The 19,212-nt window shown below is 39.3% G+C and overlaps 1 protein-coding gene across 2 annotated transcripts in view; it reads right to left on the bottom strand.

Moving 5' to 3' along the window:
* Positions 1-2,600: 2,600 nt before the first annotated feature.
* The window catches only part of EDIL3 (EGF like repeats and discoidin domains 3), a 237,723-nt gene continuing 221,111 nt past the window's right edge, over positions 2,601-19,212 (bottom strand). For both annotated transcript variants that reach the window (XM_074533230.1, XM_074533231.1), the window contains 2 exons: positions 17,792-17,947; positions 2,601-6,442 (listed from right to left, as the gene is read on the bottom strand). In XM_074533230.1, the coding sequence (XP_074389331.1) occupies positions 6,293-6,442; positions 17,792-17,947 (306 nt within the window). In that variant the 3' untranslated portion in view covers positions 2,601-6,292. The remainder of the gene's footprint in view (positions 6,443-17,791; positions 17,948-19,212) is intronic.

The following is a 19,212-nucleotide window of genomic DNA, read 5'->3' as shown; positions in this document are numbered from 1 at the left end:
CTTTTCTACTTTTTAAATAACTTTTCTGCTGCCCAATCTCATGGCTGCTGCTTAGCTCCAGTCACAGTTCTGCTGTCTCTGAGGCCTGCCTTTTGCAGCTTTCCCAAACCCTCTGGTTTTGTGGGTTCCCACACTCACCCATGCCAGCAGAGCTCCATGAACTCCACCTGGTCTTTGCTCAGAGGTGACATCCCCTCCTTGTTTCCCCTGCCTGTCCTTCCTAAAGAAGCCCCTGGGGCTCGAGCTCCCCTGCCCCAGAAACTCCACAAGGGCAAATCCACCCCAGCCAGACCCGTGCAAACCCACAGTGTGTCAGACCATAGCACTCATGTCACATTTTCTGACACTTTCATCAGAAAGTAGCATGTATCTCTTTTTAGGGGCCCTTTGATCTTGCCTCAATGCACCACATGTATATTTTATGCAGCCTGTGCACTTGATTGCATTTATTGTGGCCAAGGCAGCACAATACACTTCCCCACAGCTCCTGCTGACCTCACGCAGCATCCCAGAAATCAAATACATTCATTTAGCTTGCTTTTGATTTTCCAGCCTGATGCAAATGCCTGGTGACCTTTCCTGGTGTATTTTGAGGATTGATTTCCTCCATCTAGAGAGGGCTGTGCCTGCTGCCTTCAGATGATGTGTGACCTCAGATAACACAGCCCATCAGCTGGCAAACCAAATAAATAAATAAATAAATAAATAAATATTATTGTGACAAAGAGGCTGTGCTGGCCATCCTCCCCACCTCCTGTGCCTCACCTGTGTTCCACCAGGTGCTTCCTGTACATTCTCACACATGTGGGGCCTAATTCCAAATATAAACTACATAAAAACCCAATTATTCTTACTCACATGCACTGGTGAAATACATTTTGCTGAGCTCCAAGCAAGCTAAATTGTGAGAACAAGACATGTTTCTATGTTTCCCCATTCAAAAGAATTTAAAAATATATATTTACAATGATGCATGTATCACTGAATGTTAATTTGCAATGAATGGCACCATAACGCTGCACAATTTGTGCAATTCTGCCTTTTATATTTTAGACTCTTAATCTAAAGTTTCTAAATTCTAAATTCTAAAGTTTCTAAAATCTAAGTTCTTCATTCTAAAGTATATCTCTATATTAAGAAAATGATGCAAGTTAAATTTAAAAAATGAAAATACTTTGGGATCAGTAAAAATATCTTTATTTAGTCCTGTTTAAAAATTATTTTTTAATTTGTTCTATTTGATTTCTAAGACTATATGATCACAGGTCACTTAGTAATCACTAACAAATCGGCCTCTTTTTATTAAATCTAAGCTATAAAATAAGTGTCATTGTGTTTACCACAGAAGTATCTGAGACTACTTATTTCATGTGGATGTAGAGTGTTGATGCCCATGTTAATCCCTTGAGCTCATTAGCAACAGATATGGGAGGATGGACATTGATAAATAATTGCTATTCTGAAGAGATTTACTCATTATTTTCTCATTGTCGTCACTAGAATTCCTGGTTGTATATGGCATGAAGTATGTGAGAAAAAAATCTACTTTTCAGCTCTTCAGGAAAAGTCCCTGGATTTCAGGAAAATGTTTCGTGAAACAGTTGCAATTCATAACCAAAAGTCAGAAAGCGCTTCAAGATGCAGAAATTTATAACTGAAGTGCTAATATTCAGCCATCATTCTCCAAAAATACTCCTCTTCTCGTGTGCAGCACTATATTCTCATTTTTTGTGACTGGTAGCAATTAATAATAAGGGCAAGTTGCAATTTTGTGACTTTTCTTCCAAAAGACAACATGCTGTAGTGAGTGTTGAGACTGCATGTTGGGCAGCCATTGTCGCCTGTGAGTGCTTGTGGATGGTTTTTGTCTCTAACTGATTATTTTTGGAGAAAGGGCACAAGCTGAAGCCATTATAAAACAAAAGGAGGTGTATTTTTACAGAGGGGCTCATTCAAGTTGTAAATCACTGAAGCTTCATCTCTCTTCAGTAAACATAATATTTTAATTTTAATTTAATTGTTTAAATGGTTTGGGAGCAAATGGCTTTTCCATGTGCTACTTTAAGCTTCTTCAGAAAATGAAATTATAGTTAACTATTTTGGGGAGCAGGATGTACAGGAAATAAAAGAGAAAAGGGGCTCTGCTGTGGCATCTCATAGCAGGTCTGGCCTGCAGCCACTCCTTATCTTCTCAGAAATTAATTTGTCTATGTGGGAGTGGAGGAGAGAGGATAAGGACTGATAAATATCCCAGGAAATTTGATTTACAGGAAATGAAATTGTCATTTTACATTTCTGGTGCTCGTTCAGAGACCAGCAGGATAGGGAACAAAAAAAAAAAAAAAAAAGTATTTTTAGACTCGTTCAAAACCTAGAGGTGTTTTGTTTTTGTTTTTTTTTAATCTGTAAGAACAAAGGGAACACATTGAGGAGAGCACAGCACCAACTGCTGATTTTTCCAGAAACAAACTTACCTGCCACAAAGACCCCGTGGCTGAATCCAGGAAAATGCCAGGTGCTATCTCTGCTCCACACTCTCCACGATAAGCTGCGCGCCCTCCAAGGTGTTGCAACACAACAGCTTCCAGAAAACCACCTCATTTTTCAAAAGTTTTTATTGTTAAGTTTGAAGACTAGACAAGGTCGTACTGGTTTTACATCGCTCTACATGATTTAGGTATATACAAAAACCATTTGAATATCACACAGCTTGAAGGGTTGCAAAGGTCGTTTGTGTCCGAGATACTTCTGTACTTACTGACACATCAGAAGCCAGCACTGAATATTATAGTTCACATTGGTTGTATAGCAAAGATACACTCATTTAGTATCCTTAGTCTTCAAAACTGACACTTAATTTGTATGAAGCCATTCCAAAAGAGAAAGTCAACCCTGGATCCAGAGACAGTTGAGGCGATGGGCCCTGAACGCTGATAAAAAGGAGCCTCGTGCCAGTGCTTTATTTCCCAGGCTATAAATGTAGGATATTGCCTAGCAACACAAAGGTGAGGCCTGCCTACAAATACTTGGCTGGTTCAGGGTGAAATTTAATTAGGGGAACACTTTTGGCCTTGTTCAATGTCATTGTTAGCAATTAATTCAGAAGTCAAGGATTATTTCTGAGCTTTTCTCCGTCCCCTCTTAAAGAGATGTCTCCTGTCCCGCACTTCTGGTTTTTTTGGGGCTGGTTGGTTTCACTGGGAAAGAACAGTTGTGTTAATTTAAAACTTGCCCCTTATGACAATGGTATGCACCTAGACAACAAAATAAAATCAAAGGGAAAGAGTTTAATTCTATCCCCTAATCTGATTCTCACCTGTTTTGTTAAATCTGAAGGACTCCACTTAAATCAAGAGCTATTTCAGACTGATACTGCTGACATTGGGAGCAGAATTTGGTGCTGGAAGTGCAAATCCAAGAAAGTTTTTTGGTAGCCAAGCTAGGAGTTTTTCTAGCATGCAGGTTGAAACTGTAAGCACATCAGATATGTGATATTTTAAGTAATTGTCATGGAATATTATCACTAGGTATGGAGCTCTCCTTGTGAAGACTACTGGCACAGGACATTAGGGTGAAAATACTCAACAAAAAATTAATACCAAATTAAAACTACCATGTTACATTACATGAAAACCCAGTACGCAGATGAAGGGATTACAATTAATTTACTAAACCAAGAAATATTAATTCAAAAGCAAAACTGAAGCCCCAAAAGATGAATAAGATGAAAAAAACCCCCCAACATTAAGATCAGAAACCAAATATTTCAGAAGAGCATTAACATGAGTTTTTAAACTAGGAAGTCTAATTTTCTGAAATGGCATTCTGTTTTTCCGGATACAGTCAGTTAGTGAAATATCTACATGCTATTCTACATATCTGTAATTAAATTCAGGGTCAGCTGCTCTCCCATAAAAGGAAAATGTATTTAAGCCCCTTAAAGTATTGTGTGTTCATACCCTAAAGACTAGATTTTTCTTTTTTGTTTTTTCCTTTTAACCTAAAGCCTAAATTACAAAATATAGGCAGTACATAGTGTAACGATAGACTTGTCCTCCATTATTATATAGATTTTTTTTTTCTCGTTAGAAGTACCACCAAATTGATTGACTTTCTCTTTAAAATTGCTCCTTTTGCTTGAAGACCACTCCATATATACATCATTAAGGAATGCTGTTAACACAGTTACAGACAAGACAGTAACAGTCTAGTGGCTTTTGTTATGCAGCACAAAGTAAAAAATAAAGAACAAACTTAGCAGTGTTGCACAGGACCTCAACATTTCTTACACATACTTTTACCTTTACAGGACTCTTCTTTAGAAGTCTTTAAATGTCTAAGCCTTATAAAATAAATACTTGTATAAATACAGTTTAAGGATTAAGTCATTTTGTAGAGGCAGGGTGTTCTGTTTGCTAAAATGTGACAGTTTAAGTGACACTATCAGAAAACCGCCACCATTATATCCCCAATTCTTGTATGTAAAATTCCTGGCTGCTATTCTAGAGTCTTTCACAGTTCAATGGATAATATATATTTAGTCTGTGGTGGAGAATGTGTGATTAAATGCAGGTTTTTTCGAAATCCAAACCATTTTGTTTCCAAGGTAAACTTTGCCCTTTGCAGATTGTGGGCCAGCAAGCTGCTGGCCTGGGAAGCAGTGCCCAAGTTCAGAGTTTTGGTGAGAATGGAAACAGTGACAGAAAGTATAATTATAAGTTCAGTGACATTTGCTGAAACATGCAGCTGCATCTCTCTCTCTCTCTCTCTCTCTCTCACATTCTCTCTTTCTCTCCACATCAGCATGGTATGAAATTAAAAGGTTGGCAGTAATCCCAAATGCTGTTGTTTCAGGTCCCCTCGCTCCCCGTCCTGGGATCTTTTTTAGTCTGAGGTGCTGCTCTAACTCTAAAGAGCACTTTACTCCAAGGGAACTGGGGTTGCTCTTCAGAGATGGGTATCGTCATCTCAATCGGCAGGGGAAACTGAGGCACGGGGGAGAATGTGCCCCCTATTTCTCCAGTACTCTTCCTCCTAAAATCTACTTTTTAAACTGGGGTTGCTATCATGCTGTGTGTGAAGCATTCCTGTAGATGGGGGATGACAGGAAACAGCCTCCTCATGGCTCACTGGTGTTGTCTAAAAATAGGAGTAGAGGGTGACAAGGGCCAGGCTTTGGTGTGCTCCTAAGTCACCTCTTCCCTTCTGGGGAGGAAAGCTGTGACTTTAGGAAGAGCCTAAAGAGGAAGGGTTTCCTGGCAGTAAGGGAGTCATTCCTCCTCCTGTGTGTCTTTTAGCACCTGGTTCCTTCTCCCCACATTTTCCTCCTCGCTGGAATTCAGAGTGTGTGTGAAAGCAGTGATGGGGGTGGGCAGGTCACAGTCTGGGGCTGCGTGCTCACCCCTGGAAAAATCATCCTGGAATGGGATTTCTGATGGAAATCTCTGTGGGCACCCAAGATGAGACACCATGGGTGCCCTGGTGCCTCACCTTAGTCTCCATAAAAAAACACAGAAACTTTGAAAATGAAAAAACTTTGGCAAATTCATTAACATCATAATACACTGATTTGGTTACATATTCAAAACAGGTGACACCTCTCAAGGAAAACAACACCAGCACAGTGTGATACTGAACAGAAAAGATGGAGGCCGTGTCTACAGCATGCAAAATCGAGAAGGAAAATGGGGCAGGTAGGAAAACCCTCCAGGTGCGTGGACTCTGCTGTCTGGATGGAAGTGGTGAAAGGTAGCTCGGAACATCACAGGTACCGTGTTTGAACAGTACCATGGAGAATTTCCCTAAATACTATGTCGTAAGAACTGACAGTGTTTGATAGGCACAATTACTATAATGCAGTCATCCCCAAGTAAACTTATTGCTAAAAGCTGCAGTATCACTTTTTGCAAGTAAGATGATGGTATGATTTATGGAGAACTCGTCAGCCCAATGTTCCTGAAGCTGCAAATGAGCTTCGTTTTTCTCTTCCCTTGTAAAAAGGATGCTGCTGCTGTTTTGTTTTTTGTTTTCTTTTTTCTCTTTTTCCCTCAACGCGTTTCAACAGCTCAAAGGAGAACTAGGAGGATAATTCCACAGCAGAAGGGACAACACCAACAGATTTCAAGGGCAAAATTAAAACCGGATCGGATCGTTTTTTAAAAGGGCAGGCTTAGACCTCCTGGCGAAAGACAGCTAGCGGCCTACCATAAAAAGATGAGCGAGCACTGGTTCATGGAGAAAACCCCACTCAGCATCCTACAAGCTTCTTCTACAGCAGCAGGAGCGGGGCAGCTCAGTCCTCGGCCGCACAGCCCAGCAGCTCGGAGCGCAGGGTGATGCGGCCGTACCACGACCAGGGCAGGATGCGCACGTGCCGGGCCACGATCGGCGGCTCGATGATGTTCTTGCGGTGCGTGTCGTTGTCAAAGTTGCCCTGGAACACCTGTGGAGGGGAAGCAACGGGGGGAAGATTTTAGTGGAGGTTCCCCCGGGGGCGCCTGCAGGCGTGGCGGTCGCGTTCCCTGAAAGGGATTTCTTTTTGCCCAGGGTTTTCCTCCTGGGAAGCTGAGAAGCCTCGGAGGAAAGGAAAACAATTCTTATCTCATTTGCTTCTCCTGTGTTTTGCCCCTTTGGAATGTGTTTGGAGATTGTTTACCCACAGGTGACTCATTGGATTCTGCTGTGAGTTGTTTTCACTCTTTGGCCAGTCAGGGCCAAGCTGTGTCAGGACTCTGGAAAGAGTCAGGAGTTTTCATTATTATCTTTTTAGCATTCTGTAAGTCTCTTTTCTCTATTCTTTAGTATACTATACTATATTAAAGAATACTATATTATATTAAAGACTACTACACTATACTATACTATACTATACTATACTATACTATACTATACTATACTATACTATACTATACTTTTTGTATAGTATAGTATATTATTCTTTATTATAATATAGTATTATAAAGTAATAAACTAGCCTTCTGGGAACATGGAGTCAGATGCATCATTCCCTCCCCTCGTTGGCTGTTGGGGTCTCTAGCCCGAGATGTGCCAGAAAGTCTCTTTTCCCAGCCCAGCACTTGAAGAAGGAGTCAGGGCTCTTCATTTCTCAGTCTCAAGGTTGTTTATTGTTTCTTATCTATAAAATTCTTTCTCCTGTCCTGCCGAGGTCAGCTCAGCAAGGCAGTTCCAGGCACTCTGCCTGCCCCAGGGTATTGTTATGTCTTTATACTAAAAACTACATATGCATTATTTACAATTACTTCCCAATACCTATCACCTATGTTAGACAGTGAGCTTCCACTCTAAACCAATATAAAAGTGCCAATGTCACCCAGAAGATGGAGGCCAAGAAGAAGAAGGAGAAAGGCTGGACACGCCCAGATCCCTCCATCTTGCCCCCTGAACCTCCATTCTAAGAAACCCCCAAAAATCTATTTTTTCACCCCGTGATAAATTCACTATCATTCTACTTAATCTGTCATGGCTTGCAGATCTTCATCTAAGGCTCCACAGGTCATCATCAAACCCACAGGGGAATTCTGGGCTCTGTGCCAGGGTCTCTGAGCCCCCTGGCAGGGTCTGGGCTGCTCAGGACAGACAGAGGGATGTCCTGGGTTGCCTGCATTTACAATATGCAGGGAGGTTTCAAGGCTGGCCTATAGGAATGTGCCTCCTGTTGACAGAGTGACAAAACTACCCTTTGTCTCCTTAAAAAGGAAAAATCCCAGAAGTTTCTTTCCTCAATTAGGTAAAAAGCCACCTCATAGGACCTGGGGGACTTCACCTCAAACTTAAGGATAGCAAATTGGAAGGAAGCCAAAAAGTCTGGCCTGGGCAATTTACTAGAAAAAGAAGAGAACAAAAAAACCCAATCACTTTTGTAAGGTGTTGTACCAGGAGCAAGAACCTCTTGCACCTGGCTTGGTTTTTCTCTGTAAAGAGTGTTTTTATTTTGCCTTTTAATAAACCTTTTTGTTTCCAGCACTGCAACAGAAGCCATCCTGCTGATTTTTATGACCCAAGGGTAGCTGAGCTATCTTGGGTGTGTTATAAGCCTCCAACAGCTCATGAGACCGGGCTTGAGGAGTCTCCTACAACACTGGCCCAGCCCATGGTGAAATTCCAACTACCCTGGATCCGCGATGAATTTTTAACATCAGTACATGCATCTTTTAATGCTGTTTAGACTTAATGTTTAAAGTGGCAAAGAGAAGGTTTGGATTAGATTTTAGGAAGGAATGCTTTGCTCTGAGGGTGGGGAGGCCTTAGCAGAGGCACCCAGAGCAGCTGGGGCTGCCCCTCATCCCTGGCAGTGCCCAAGGCCAGGTTGGACACTGGGGATTGGAGCACCCTGGAACAGGGCAAGGTGTCCCTGCCATGGAAGGGGTGGCACTGGATGAAATTCAAGGTCCCTCCCAACCCAAATCTGTTCCATGAGCCCCTGCCTCTGCTGAGTCTTGTGATTCATTTACACTCAGCCCTGGTGCAGGCAGAGCCTTCTACTCAAAGCTTCACCCACCGTTCCGCCAGGGCCATGCTCTGAAAGTTACACAAAAATCATTAACATTTAAAAAATTAAATGTCTTTTTACTTGGCATTTGCACCGTCTCAAATTAATCCCAGGAGACGCTGTTACTGCTTCTGAGGAAATAGCATTAATAATTAAAGGTAAGAATTTTTATTGTATCACTTATGAAACTTGCTGGGATGCAACTATATAAACCCTTGTAAAATTGGTGATTATCAAGGATATTATCTTCTCATGTCAGACAAAAGTCAGCAGATGAATGAAGAGCATCAGGCTGTGATAAAAGTAAAACATCCTACAGTATAGTGCATGTTATGATCTTATTTCCACCTGTATTTGTTAATCCACACAAAAGTGAGTTATAAAACTCCTTAAATCAATGCCAGATTTTCCCCCTGCCAGCCACTATTTAAATTCAAAGGCCACAGCACCAATTTTTGGCAAAATGATCAGATTATCCCCTTGGGTTGTTTTCAGTTTTTATGGAAAATGCTCATTCTCTTAAAATGTCAGCCAATTCACTTATCATTTATAAAAATTGAACCTGATGGCTTTTCAACTGAAAATGAATGACTGTTGTTTGCATCATGCAGAGAAGAATATAGACCTCCTGGAGAAGTGCTTATGTGAATGAATTAATGCAGAATTACAGGTTTCCTAGAAGTTCTTGGGAAAATATCAGAGTTTGAAGTGCAAGCTGGCTGATCCAGTATTTAAGCCCCGACTCTGGATCCTCTGTGGCATCTTCATAAAGATTTTGGTCTCCGTGCTGAACCTCTCTGGATTTTGGAAGCTTCTCCCCAGTGCTGTCATTTTAGGACATCAAACAAAATCCATCCCCTCCCCAGGTGATGAATTCCCCTTCTCCTCTGCCATCACAGAGGTGGGAGCATGAAAGGATGTGGGAGTTCTGATAGATGGATAAAACAGCAGAGAAAATGACCACAGAAACATCAGTTTTGTGAGTCTAAAGGAAAGGAAAAATACAAACCCAAACAACCAAAATAATGTAGCAGAGAGAAAATTGTTTGCTGCCCAAGTACAGGGTTGATACATAAATCAGCAGGAGCTTGGGCTAACAAGGTTTGCTCCTCAATTCCACTTTCATTTGTAGCAAAAAATAACATAACTAAGTTCATAATTGAAATTACAGTGACACCTTCCAAAACCCAAAATGCAGCTAGGAAAGCTTAAAAGTGTTTTTAGGGTTTTTTTTTTTGTTGTTGTTGTTTTCCATTTAATTTCTTGCACATGCATGTGAAATATCTGTTGATATTTTTGCCAGGCTAAACAAAGGAACCTTTCTACAGCCCCAGTATTCATATCTGAACCTAGATATGAAAGATAAATAAAATTATGTGAGGCAAAACCAGCAACAAAAACAGCTGAAGGAGGGAGGATTATTTCATTTACTTACAGCATGAGAACAAGATTTAAATTTTATTTTTAACTCATGCATGATTTCATTATCACTTGAACTGTCTCAGAGGTTATTTTATGCAAATACAAAATACACCTTTCCTCAAAATTCAAGATGTAATTTCAAGAAATTAACTAAATGTGCTAGATCAGAAGAAGGATTTTGGGGAAGTAAATGTATCAGAAAGTAAGGGAAGCATTGTCAGCATCCACAAGTGTGACCTGCATAAAACATAACATTCTAACAGAAATTTACTCTTCTTTTCCTGTGGCCCTATGGCAAATTTCTTATGGTAAAAACTATATCCTTTCCCACTCTTCATTTAATTTCAGCCTCAATTCACTAGTAGAGTCAAGGAATTTGGAAGGAGCAGGGAGGACAAAGGACAAGACATGGCATATCAGAAGAAAAAAAAGCTATCTCTTTAGCTAAAAGTATGTATTTTTTTAAATCTACCTGTTGTTTTATGCCCAAGCAGTCAATACTAAATGAGCCACCAAAGTAATTAAAACCCTTGAAAAGCTGATGCCTCTTCATGACCACTCCTCACATTTGTTTCTGAGCTGTTTTTTTCAGGATAGCTCTGAAGACTGCCATGACTTTTTAGGATTTCAGAGGCTGATGCTTCTGAATTACAATATAATGCTCTATGTAAAAAAGAATAAAATATTCTCAATGATGAAGTAACCCCAGGGTGATTTGTGCTCAAGAAATAAAGACCAGAATGTAAATTATCAATGTGTCAGTGCACACCTTCACTTTCAGCTCTGTGTGAGTGCAGGTCTTCTCCTGCCTCATCCCAAAACAGCAAATACAGAGAAAGAAGCAGCACGATAAAGGAGTTTTTTGGGAGTTATTAAGCAGATAAGTCTCTCCAGCCAGAGAGGAGATACTGTAGATGTCCATAAAACCATAAGTGGCGTGGGGAAAATCGATGGCAGACAATATTGCAGTGTCCCCTCAGCAAGGCCAGGAGGGGAGAGGCAGTGACAGCAGGGTCATCCAGAGCCATCCAAAGGTCACAGCTCCCCTTTTAACACATAATTAAACCACGGCACAGCTTCCTCAGCCTTTAACCACTCCTAAAGATCAGATAAACTGAGAGAGGGGAAAAACAGCCGGGGCTACTAGGGACACTGACAGAAAAAAAGAATAAAATTCAGAGCTGGGAAAGGGCTCTAGGGAGGAATAACAGCCTTGCTCTTCCTGATGCCCTTCTGAGACTACCTAAAAACAGAGGCCAGACAGAATGAAGGGAATTAAAAGTGGTTAGGTTTATTAAAGGGCCTCCAGGTATATTCAGGGCAGAAAAAACCCCCCAGGGCCTACACCCAAAAATGGACCACAGGTCATGGATTTTTATACTTGTATAAGTTTGGTTTGTTTGTACATTGGGGCTGAATCTGACAATTCCAGCCTCAGCTAATGAAGTCATTTACCCCAAGTTTGCCCACCCAACTCACTTTTGTTTGCATTTCTGGGCCCTGGGGCAGTGAGTTGCCCTTGGTTGCCAGGCCTGGAGAGGAATTGTTGTGTCTGCCCAGAATGGGACAGCAGCAGCTGACACTGAATGTGGAGTTTGGAGTTACACACTAAAGAACTGCAGGGTAGCAAATACATGAAAATTATAAAAGCCAAAATCCTAAAGCATCCAATCCACAGGATGCTCCTGGAAAGAGCTTCACCCTCCCCAAAACCAGGGGCTGCCATGTCACAAGGTGACTTTTCTTTTGCACAAGTGGATCTAAAAGCTCCTGCTTTTTGCCAACCCTGCTGCAGAACGTTTCATATTTTACAGTGTCTGTTTATGTCAGCCTGCACACTCGAAAGGTGTGACTTGCTGGAATATTTACTCAGCAGCTCTAGCAGTTTTACACGTCCAGACCCTCCACACACTCCTCTGTAGCTCAGGCTTTTGCAGCTGCTGTTAAAAAATAAAAAACAAACCAAAAACCAGAAAATGCATGCTGCTGTACTTTTAAATATGCTAAATGTATTCGTTGTTACTTTATGGAAAAAGAGTGAAAGACAGGAAAATAGATACTGATATTCCCAGCTGAAAAGTCTGAAATACAAACAATTCTTGCTTATACTTGTGTCCAGCAAGCAATTTGAATGTCTTGATTTCAAACACTCAGTGAGATTTTTCAATGTAAACAAAGTGTTTTATGGCATTAGCAGAAAATCCAGATAATGACAGTGTACGTTGATTAGAACTTTAAAAAGAAAACTGTTGTAAAACAGAATAATTTGGGAGGACTACCTGAAGACTAGCAGCTTGGGGAAAAGAGTGTAGTCTACTGTACCTTAAAAACATTTTTCTTACCTAGCAGAATATTTTAAAAATGTTATTTCATGGATCAGTTAATCCTGCTCATATTAGAAGAAGAATATTTTATAAAGAATACCCAGTCATGGCTCCTGTTTGGAGTTTTCTTCAGCGCAGAGCATCTCAATATTCAGAAAAATAAAGGTGGCACGTGGATGTGTTTGTGGGCACATGCATTTTTGGAGTGAATAAGAGGAGAAAAAGGAATTTTTTCTCTCATTTACCCTATATAAAGTGCACACATATCACATCCATAAATATATTTACACAGCCTTTATTATTTCTCTGTGTTCAGAACAGATAGAGGGAGATAAAACTTTAAAACTTATGAAACATACTCTAACATTCTCACACTGTCTTTCCCATGGGATCTATGGGTCGATGCTACAGAAATGGGCATTTATTCCACTTCACAAGGCTTATAGGAGGTTCCGAGCCAAAACCAGAAATATTTTGAAGACCAACCTGCCTCCAGAAATGTTTACAGAAATTCAAGGTAGGTTGTCAAATGAGCATTTTGTTTTTTGCTCATTTTGTGTTCCCCCAGCTGAAATGAGCATAGCTAAATCTTGACCTGACACAAATCATGATAATTCAGCTCAAAGTAGTGGAAGTCACTCATAATTTAAACCAGTGTAGATAAAAAAGTAACTTAGATTAGGAATTACCACTATTATTGCAGATAATGCTATCAAATAGTGATAATTTATGTAACATTACTCAAAAAAAAAAATCATTGCCTGTGCCAAGTGTGTAGATTACGTGTAGGAATTGAACCTATCAGTGTAAAGCAGATATTATAATAATTAAACATCATCAGAAAAAAAAAAAAAAAGCAGCATTAGCAAATCTACCAGAAAGATTCTTAACCTGACATAATCTAACTTTTCTTTAATAAGTAGGTTCCTGTCTCCTCTCACCCTGGCAAGTGGTCTGTGCACCCAGAAAAGTATAATTATGACTAGTTCATCGTTTTGTGTACGAACCCAGGGGCCATTTATGCAAATGTTGTCTACCTGCAGCTAATTGCCCTGCTGATGGCTGGTGCTGGCTGCAGACTGCCAGGCTCCTTTGGGCTGCTCTCAGATGTTCTCATCTCCCTGTAAGAAAACAGCCTCTGAAACGCCATTTGGCACTGCAGCTGGCCTCGAGTTACCTACAGCAGGCTGTGCAATTTATAAATCACATGTGGAATGTGATTTAAAAAAAAAGGAAAAAAAAAAAAAAAGAAAAAGGTCAGATTCGGTTTGGATGTCCTCAGCTCTGGAGGTACAGTGAGCTACTGACCTCTAGTTGAGAAAAACAAGATAGCTATTAGCTCTGGTCCTGTTTCTGAAATATATTTTCTTCCTACGTGACAGCCTGCAATGTAATTTATTTTGCTTCTTGATAGCAACAGGAAAAGTTTTCATACTTTTTCCAGGCAACTCGTTCAGGCTATTTAAAATGAATGAGAAGGGCTCCATTTGCCTTTTTTTTAAACTTTATTCTTTTTTTTTTCTTTTTTCTCCCAGTAACTTTTTGTCTGCACTCACAGGAATTGGGCACAGGTGTGAAATGAAATGACTGGCCATTGAAATAGCAGGAGCCAAGCAGGAGCTGCAGGAGACACTGGTCTTGGAAGGGCTTTTCCATGTGAAATAGTGCAAAAAACTGAACACCCTATTTCCTTCTCCTCTAAACCACTGTTTTGTTAAGGATTGACCATATTTACAGGCTGCACACAGGCAGCCTGTAATATATATTATATATATTATATATTATAATATATATTATATAATTCTATATAATTCTATATATAAATAATTATATAATTATATATTATATACTATACTATACTATACTATACTATACTATAATATAATATAATATAATATAATATAATATAATATAATATAATATAATATAATATCTATTTATAAAAATATATAAATAAAATATAATATATTGTATACAACTTAATACAAGAGACCAGTAATTTTCTTCGTTGTAAATGAACTTTAAAAAATGATGAGGAGGGATAAGTGAACAGCCCCAGGAATTCAGTGAGATCTGGTGATCTGTTAGGACTCATCCTGGAAAGAGATCAGCAGTGGGATGCTGAGCACCAGATGGGTTCAAGTTCTCAGCTCTTGCCTAAATTATAAAGTCACAATTTCTTTATAAAGTCACAGTTTCGTTATAAAGTCACCATATTCACCCACAAATCATTATTACCAGCCTACCAATATCTCCATGATTTTTTGTCTGTGAGTTTAAAAGTTATTTTTTTTCCTTTCATCCTGTCTTCCTTTCCCTAAAATGTTTTGGAGCCACCTTTCCCCTAAATTTTTTGATGGTTAAACAAGGCAGGGTGAGGACAGGGTGACTAAATCACCTGCAGGAGAAATAAGAACTCTGTGTGTTCTGTCCTTCATAGAATAAATCAAGGTGTTCAGATAATAAATAGGACTAATGAGGGTAAAATATGAGTATTTATGCTTGCTGCTGTTGATAGTTGTTGGTATCCACCTTTGACCTTCCTTCTGAATCTCCTGAAAACAGATGTAACATTTCACAGAATTTTCATTTTGCTATGCAAACTTTTTTGTTTGTTTGTTTTATTTTTTTTTTAAATTTTTAATTTTTTTTTCTGTTCCCTTGTATTTGTGAGAAAATCTCACCTTAAGATAAAGAAATTTTTACTGGATCCTGTTCAAAGCTGGTCAGACAAGACCAGTGGTGCTGTTCCTCTCCTGCTCCTCATGGATGAGGTTCAGCACTGCCTTTCCTAACTGTGGCTTTTATAATATTTATATTTCTGTCCCAAAGCACACAGAGCAGGGTTTCTGTCCATGTCCCATGGAACACTGCATCCACCCAGCTGGAGTGGTGAGTGTCAAAAAGGGTTCACTGGGTGACTCTCCACTCCTCTGGATGAAGAAATTTGTGCATTTTCAGTTAGGAAATGGATGATGGAAACTGAGAAGAATTAGTTTGAAGTACTCCAACCAAAAGAAAAAGGAAAAATCGGAGATAAAATCAGTTTTTTGTGCCCTCTGGGGACAGGGTGGGTGTATGGCAGCAAGGGGGATAAGCCACCTTTCCACTTCAGTGGATATTCAAACACTGGAGCTGACTGTTTATAGAATTTTCATCACAGTCTGTCTCTTGGAACATATTAAACAATAATCTGAGTGAGGATGGTACAGCCTTGTCTGAGGTGAAGGAGAGGTGAATGAATTAAGCCTTGGCTTTGATATTTACCTGTCTGCACCTACCCCAAGGGGACAGGAAGGGGCTTGGGGGTCCTTGAATCCCATTTTCTGCTGAGGGGGCAGGAGGAGAGGACCACAGTGCCTTTGGAGGGCAAAAGGTGCATGCCCAAGAGCTGCCTTGAGACCCTTTCCAGCCCTACATCCTAAAACGTTTTGCCAGGTTCAGCGACTCCTGGAAAATCAGACTCTGTCATCAAACTTTCAACTTTTCTAGATGCTTTTGATATAGATAAATAATGCACCAAAACCAGATATTTCAGTTTGATGTTTGTGTACCAAAGGCTGAGGTCCAGACTCAAATCAAGTGAGCTTGTTTATTTTTTACACATTTTGTACACATTTAGATTCAGAAATCCTAACTTCTAATTTCCAGTGAAGTGCATTTGATCTTGTTGCATTGATCTTTTAAATGATCTTGACTTGTTAAAGAATCATAATAATATGCATCTATTTTATTCTCAGGGATGTTAATTAATACAGGGTGTGATATGTTTAAATGAGACAACGATTAAGAGTTTCCCATTGCTCCTAATGGAATATGTGTGCAGCAATTAACAGTCCATCTGCTGAAGAAGGCAAAAACAATTTAATTGCTTTGGCCAATGGTACAAACAAATGCAGACTGGAACAGTACTTTATGTCAGAGTGCATTTTCTTTTAGCTTTGTGTTATCACCAGGGACTCCAACCCATGTTCTCCTTTGCAATAAAATGAATGCAGGCACAAGTTTGGCTTAGAGAGAACATTTATTTCACTTTCCTCTCTCTGTTTAAATGCCAGGGATTTAAAATAGGATGTGTACAAAGTACTGAAGCCACTTAAATGGAATATATTTGTGAAATGCCTGCCTAAGGTGAGCTGTTTGCTTCCAATTTTTATTTGACAGCCAGTTATACCAAACACATCCACAATCCAAAAAAAAAGAAAAACAAGAAAATCATTGGTGTAAGAATCTTCTGAGCCAGTGGCTAAACCAACTGATCTGGTTTTCCCTATCTAAAATCCTTTAGGGAAAAAAAGTCTCAGTTTGGGTTAAAGCCAGTGAGGTGACATTTGGGTTTCAGGAATTCACAGTCTGGATAGCAGGGCCTGACAATGCAGACACAGAGACACAGCCATGCAAATACTCAGTGCTGTAATTTAGCATATATATTATGCAAAAATGCTCAATCCATTAATAACACATTCCCCTAATCAATGGCATTTAATCAATCAGTTAAAATCTGTGCAATGTGGCAGATGCAGTTGTCTAACCCCCTCACCATTAGGCCTCCCTGTGCTCACGCAGCTCATTTCGATGCATATAAAAAGTTTTCTCACTGTTTGAAAGCAAATTAATTTAATCGACTTACGTGAGGAATATGTCAGTTTATTTCCACAAGAAATTTTATTTATACTGAGAAATATAAGTGGGAGCCTGAACATATATCACCCTCAATACCCAGATCTGAGACGTTATCAGGCATATCAGCCATCTGGTATTTCAATAAATCTATCTTTTGTTTCAATCAGACAGAGCCCTACTAAGACATTTAATAATAAATTCACATTTTGTCATCTTGGTTAACATTTCCCCAGGTGATGCATATGCTGTAATATTTTTCCTAACATGATTATGAAATTCAAGTATTTGCAGTATAAAAGTGTTACCACAGTTTAAAGGAAAGGTGTAATTTATAACAAGAGAAAAGTTAAATGCTTCCAGGTAAATCAATCAGCAAATCTATATTTTCCCTATGCCTCTCATTAAACATTTGCAGAGGAAGTTGTGAAACTTTTTTTTTAATGTTTCTTATTTATTTTATACATAATAAAAATAATATTTTCAGTGAGTATTTGAAACCCTAGCCACTAATTTCTAGGAAAAAAAAAACAAAAACAAAATGCCCCTGTCCAAAATGTCTGGGTAACAAGGATGTGCTTCACAGGAAATCACTAAAAATATTCCCTATTCACCAAAAAATGCACTGAAACACTGTTTTTTTGACCATACAAATACACTGCTATTTACACACCTTCTGCTCTAGGGTTAAATGAAGAAATAGCTCTGATTAATGGAGAACTGTGAAGTTTTATGCATTTAACAGCATTAAATCAAGTGCATGGCACTGGTAGGTGTGAATGTGATTTGCGACTCTTTTACTCACCCTGACTCCACCCTGTGCCGTCCCCTGCGTATGGAACCCAATTAAATGATCTGCAGGCCCTCATCGGTGGCGTCATCACAACCAAAATACTGATTTTTCTCTTTGCTTTACCTTGTCCTTCTTCTGCTTTTCATCCTGGTATATTTTCCAGTGCTCCCCATCGTTGCTGTACGCAAGCTTGTAGGACCCCACAAACTGGACGTGCCCAAAATCTTTTGCTCCTTGAGTGATAATCCCAGTGATCTTCGTAGGGATGAGCAGGTCAATCTGAACAGAACAGTTTAAAATTAAAAAAAAAATCAGAAATGAACAACCAACCACAAAAAAAAAAAAAAACAAAAAAACCCAAAAAAAACAACAACCAAAAAAACCCAAAAAACACAACCCAAGACAAAAAAAAAAAACCAAAAAACCACCAAAAAGCTCCAACCAAACAAAAAAAAAAAACTCCCAAAAAACCCTCACCAAAACCAGCAAAAAAAAAAATCCCGAAACAAATAAACAAAAAAACACACCAAAAAACCTCAAAACAAAAAAGAAACCCCAACAAGCAAACAAAAAAAGTAAAAACCCAAAAAACCAAAACAAATTTTAAAAGCCCATCAAACACCTCCCCCCACAAAAAATAAATTAAAAAAAAAAAAAAACAAAACCCCGAGGACAACATAATTAGAACACTTTCTGTTTCCAGTCTGGTTTTGCAACACACCAAAGCAAAATTATGCAGTTTTGGTCCTCCCACTGTGTCCTGACACCATGGATAATAATTTACTTCTCCAAGCTCTAATTTCCCTTTTTTCCCCCATTTTTATTTATTTATTTTTAAATTTATTTTTGATAGCACCTAATGGCACAACATGGAATAATCTCACTCCTTTCTCCATTGTGCTGAGTGTCATACATGGCTCCCAAAAAACCCAGTTAACTTACAATGGGAACGATCTGCAGCTCAAAAATATTCCCATGCGCTCCTAATAATCAGAATACATGGCTGATTCCCCAAGTGCCTTTCCATTTCCTTCTCAGTTCATGAGCCCATGCTTTAGTAAGACTCTTAAAACATTTTAAGCTGTCATGCCTCTTTTCCTCCTGAAATTCCTTCTCACTTTATGCCTTTCTTTCTTTTTCTACCTGAAAATCTCAAAGTTTCTCATTTCTTGAATTTCTTTTTGGAGTTTTTTTTATTTTATAATCTTAGCACAATGCTTTTTTAAAATGCAAGGCAGGAGTCTCAAAGCCTAATAAAATCTGAGCTTTCAAGTGGTTTCCACGTGAGTCAGCATGCCTGTGCTCAGCTCTTTGTGAGCCAGAACCCAACACTGAGTGTAACAGATTTGGGCCAGATGCCTTGGATTAAAATGATCAAGAAAGAGAATGCAGTAGCAAAAGTAAATTGACCTAATAATGTAATTTCAGAGGCAGAATGAAGGAGTTGAACTCCCTATAAAAACTGATATTTTCTTGAAATTTGAGAGTATAACTGAGGTTTCGTTCTGTGTCCTCCAGCAATGTGGCGAGCCAGTAAAGAAGAA

Source organism: Zonotrichia albicollis, chromosome Z, assembly GCF_047830755.1.
Source record: "Zonotrichia albicollis isolate bZonAlb1 chromosome Z, bZonAlb1.hap1, whole genome shotgun sequence".
NCBI classification, from domain to species: domain Eukaryota; kingdom Metazoa; phylum Chordata; class Aves; order Passeriformes; family Passerellidae; genus Zonotrichia; species Zonotrichia albicollis.
This window is presented reverse-complemented; position numbering and strand designations above follow the sequence as displayed.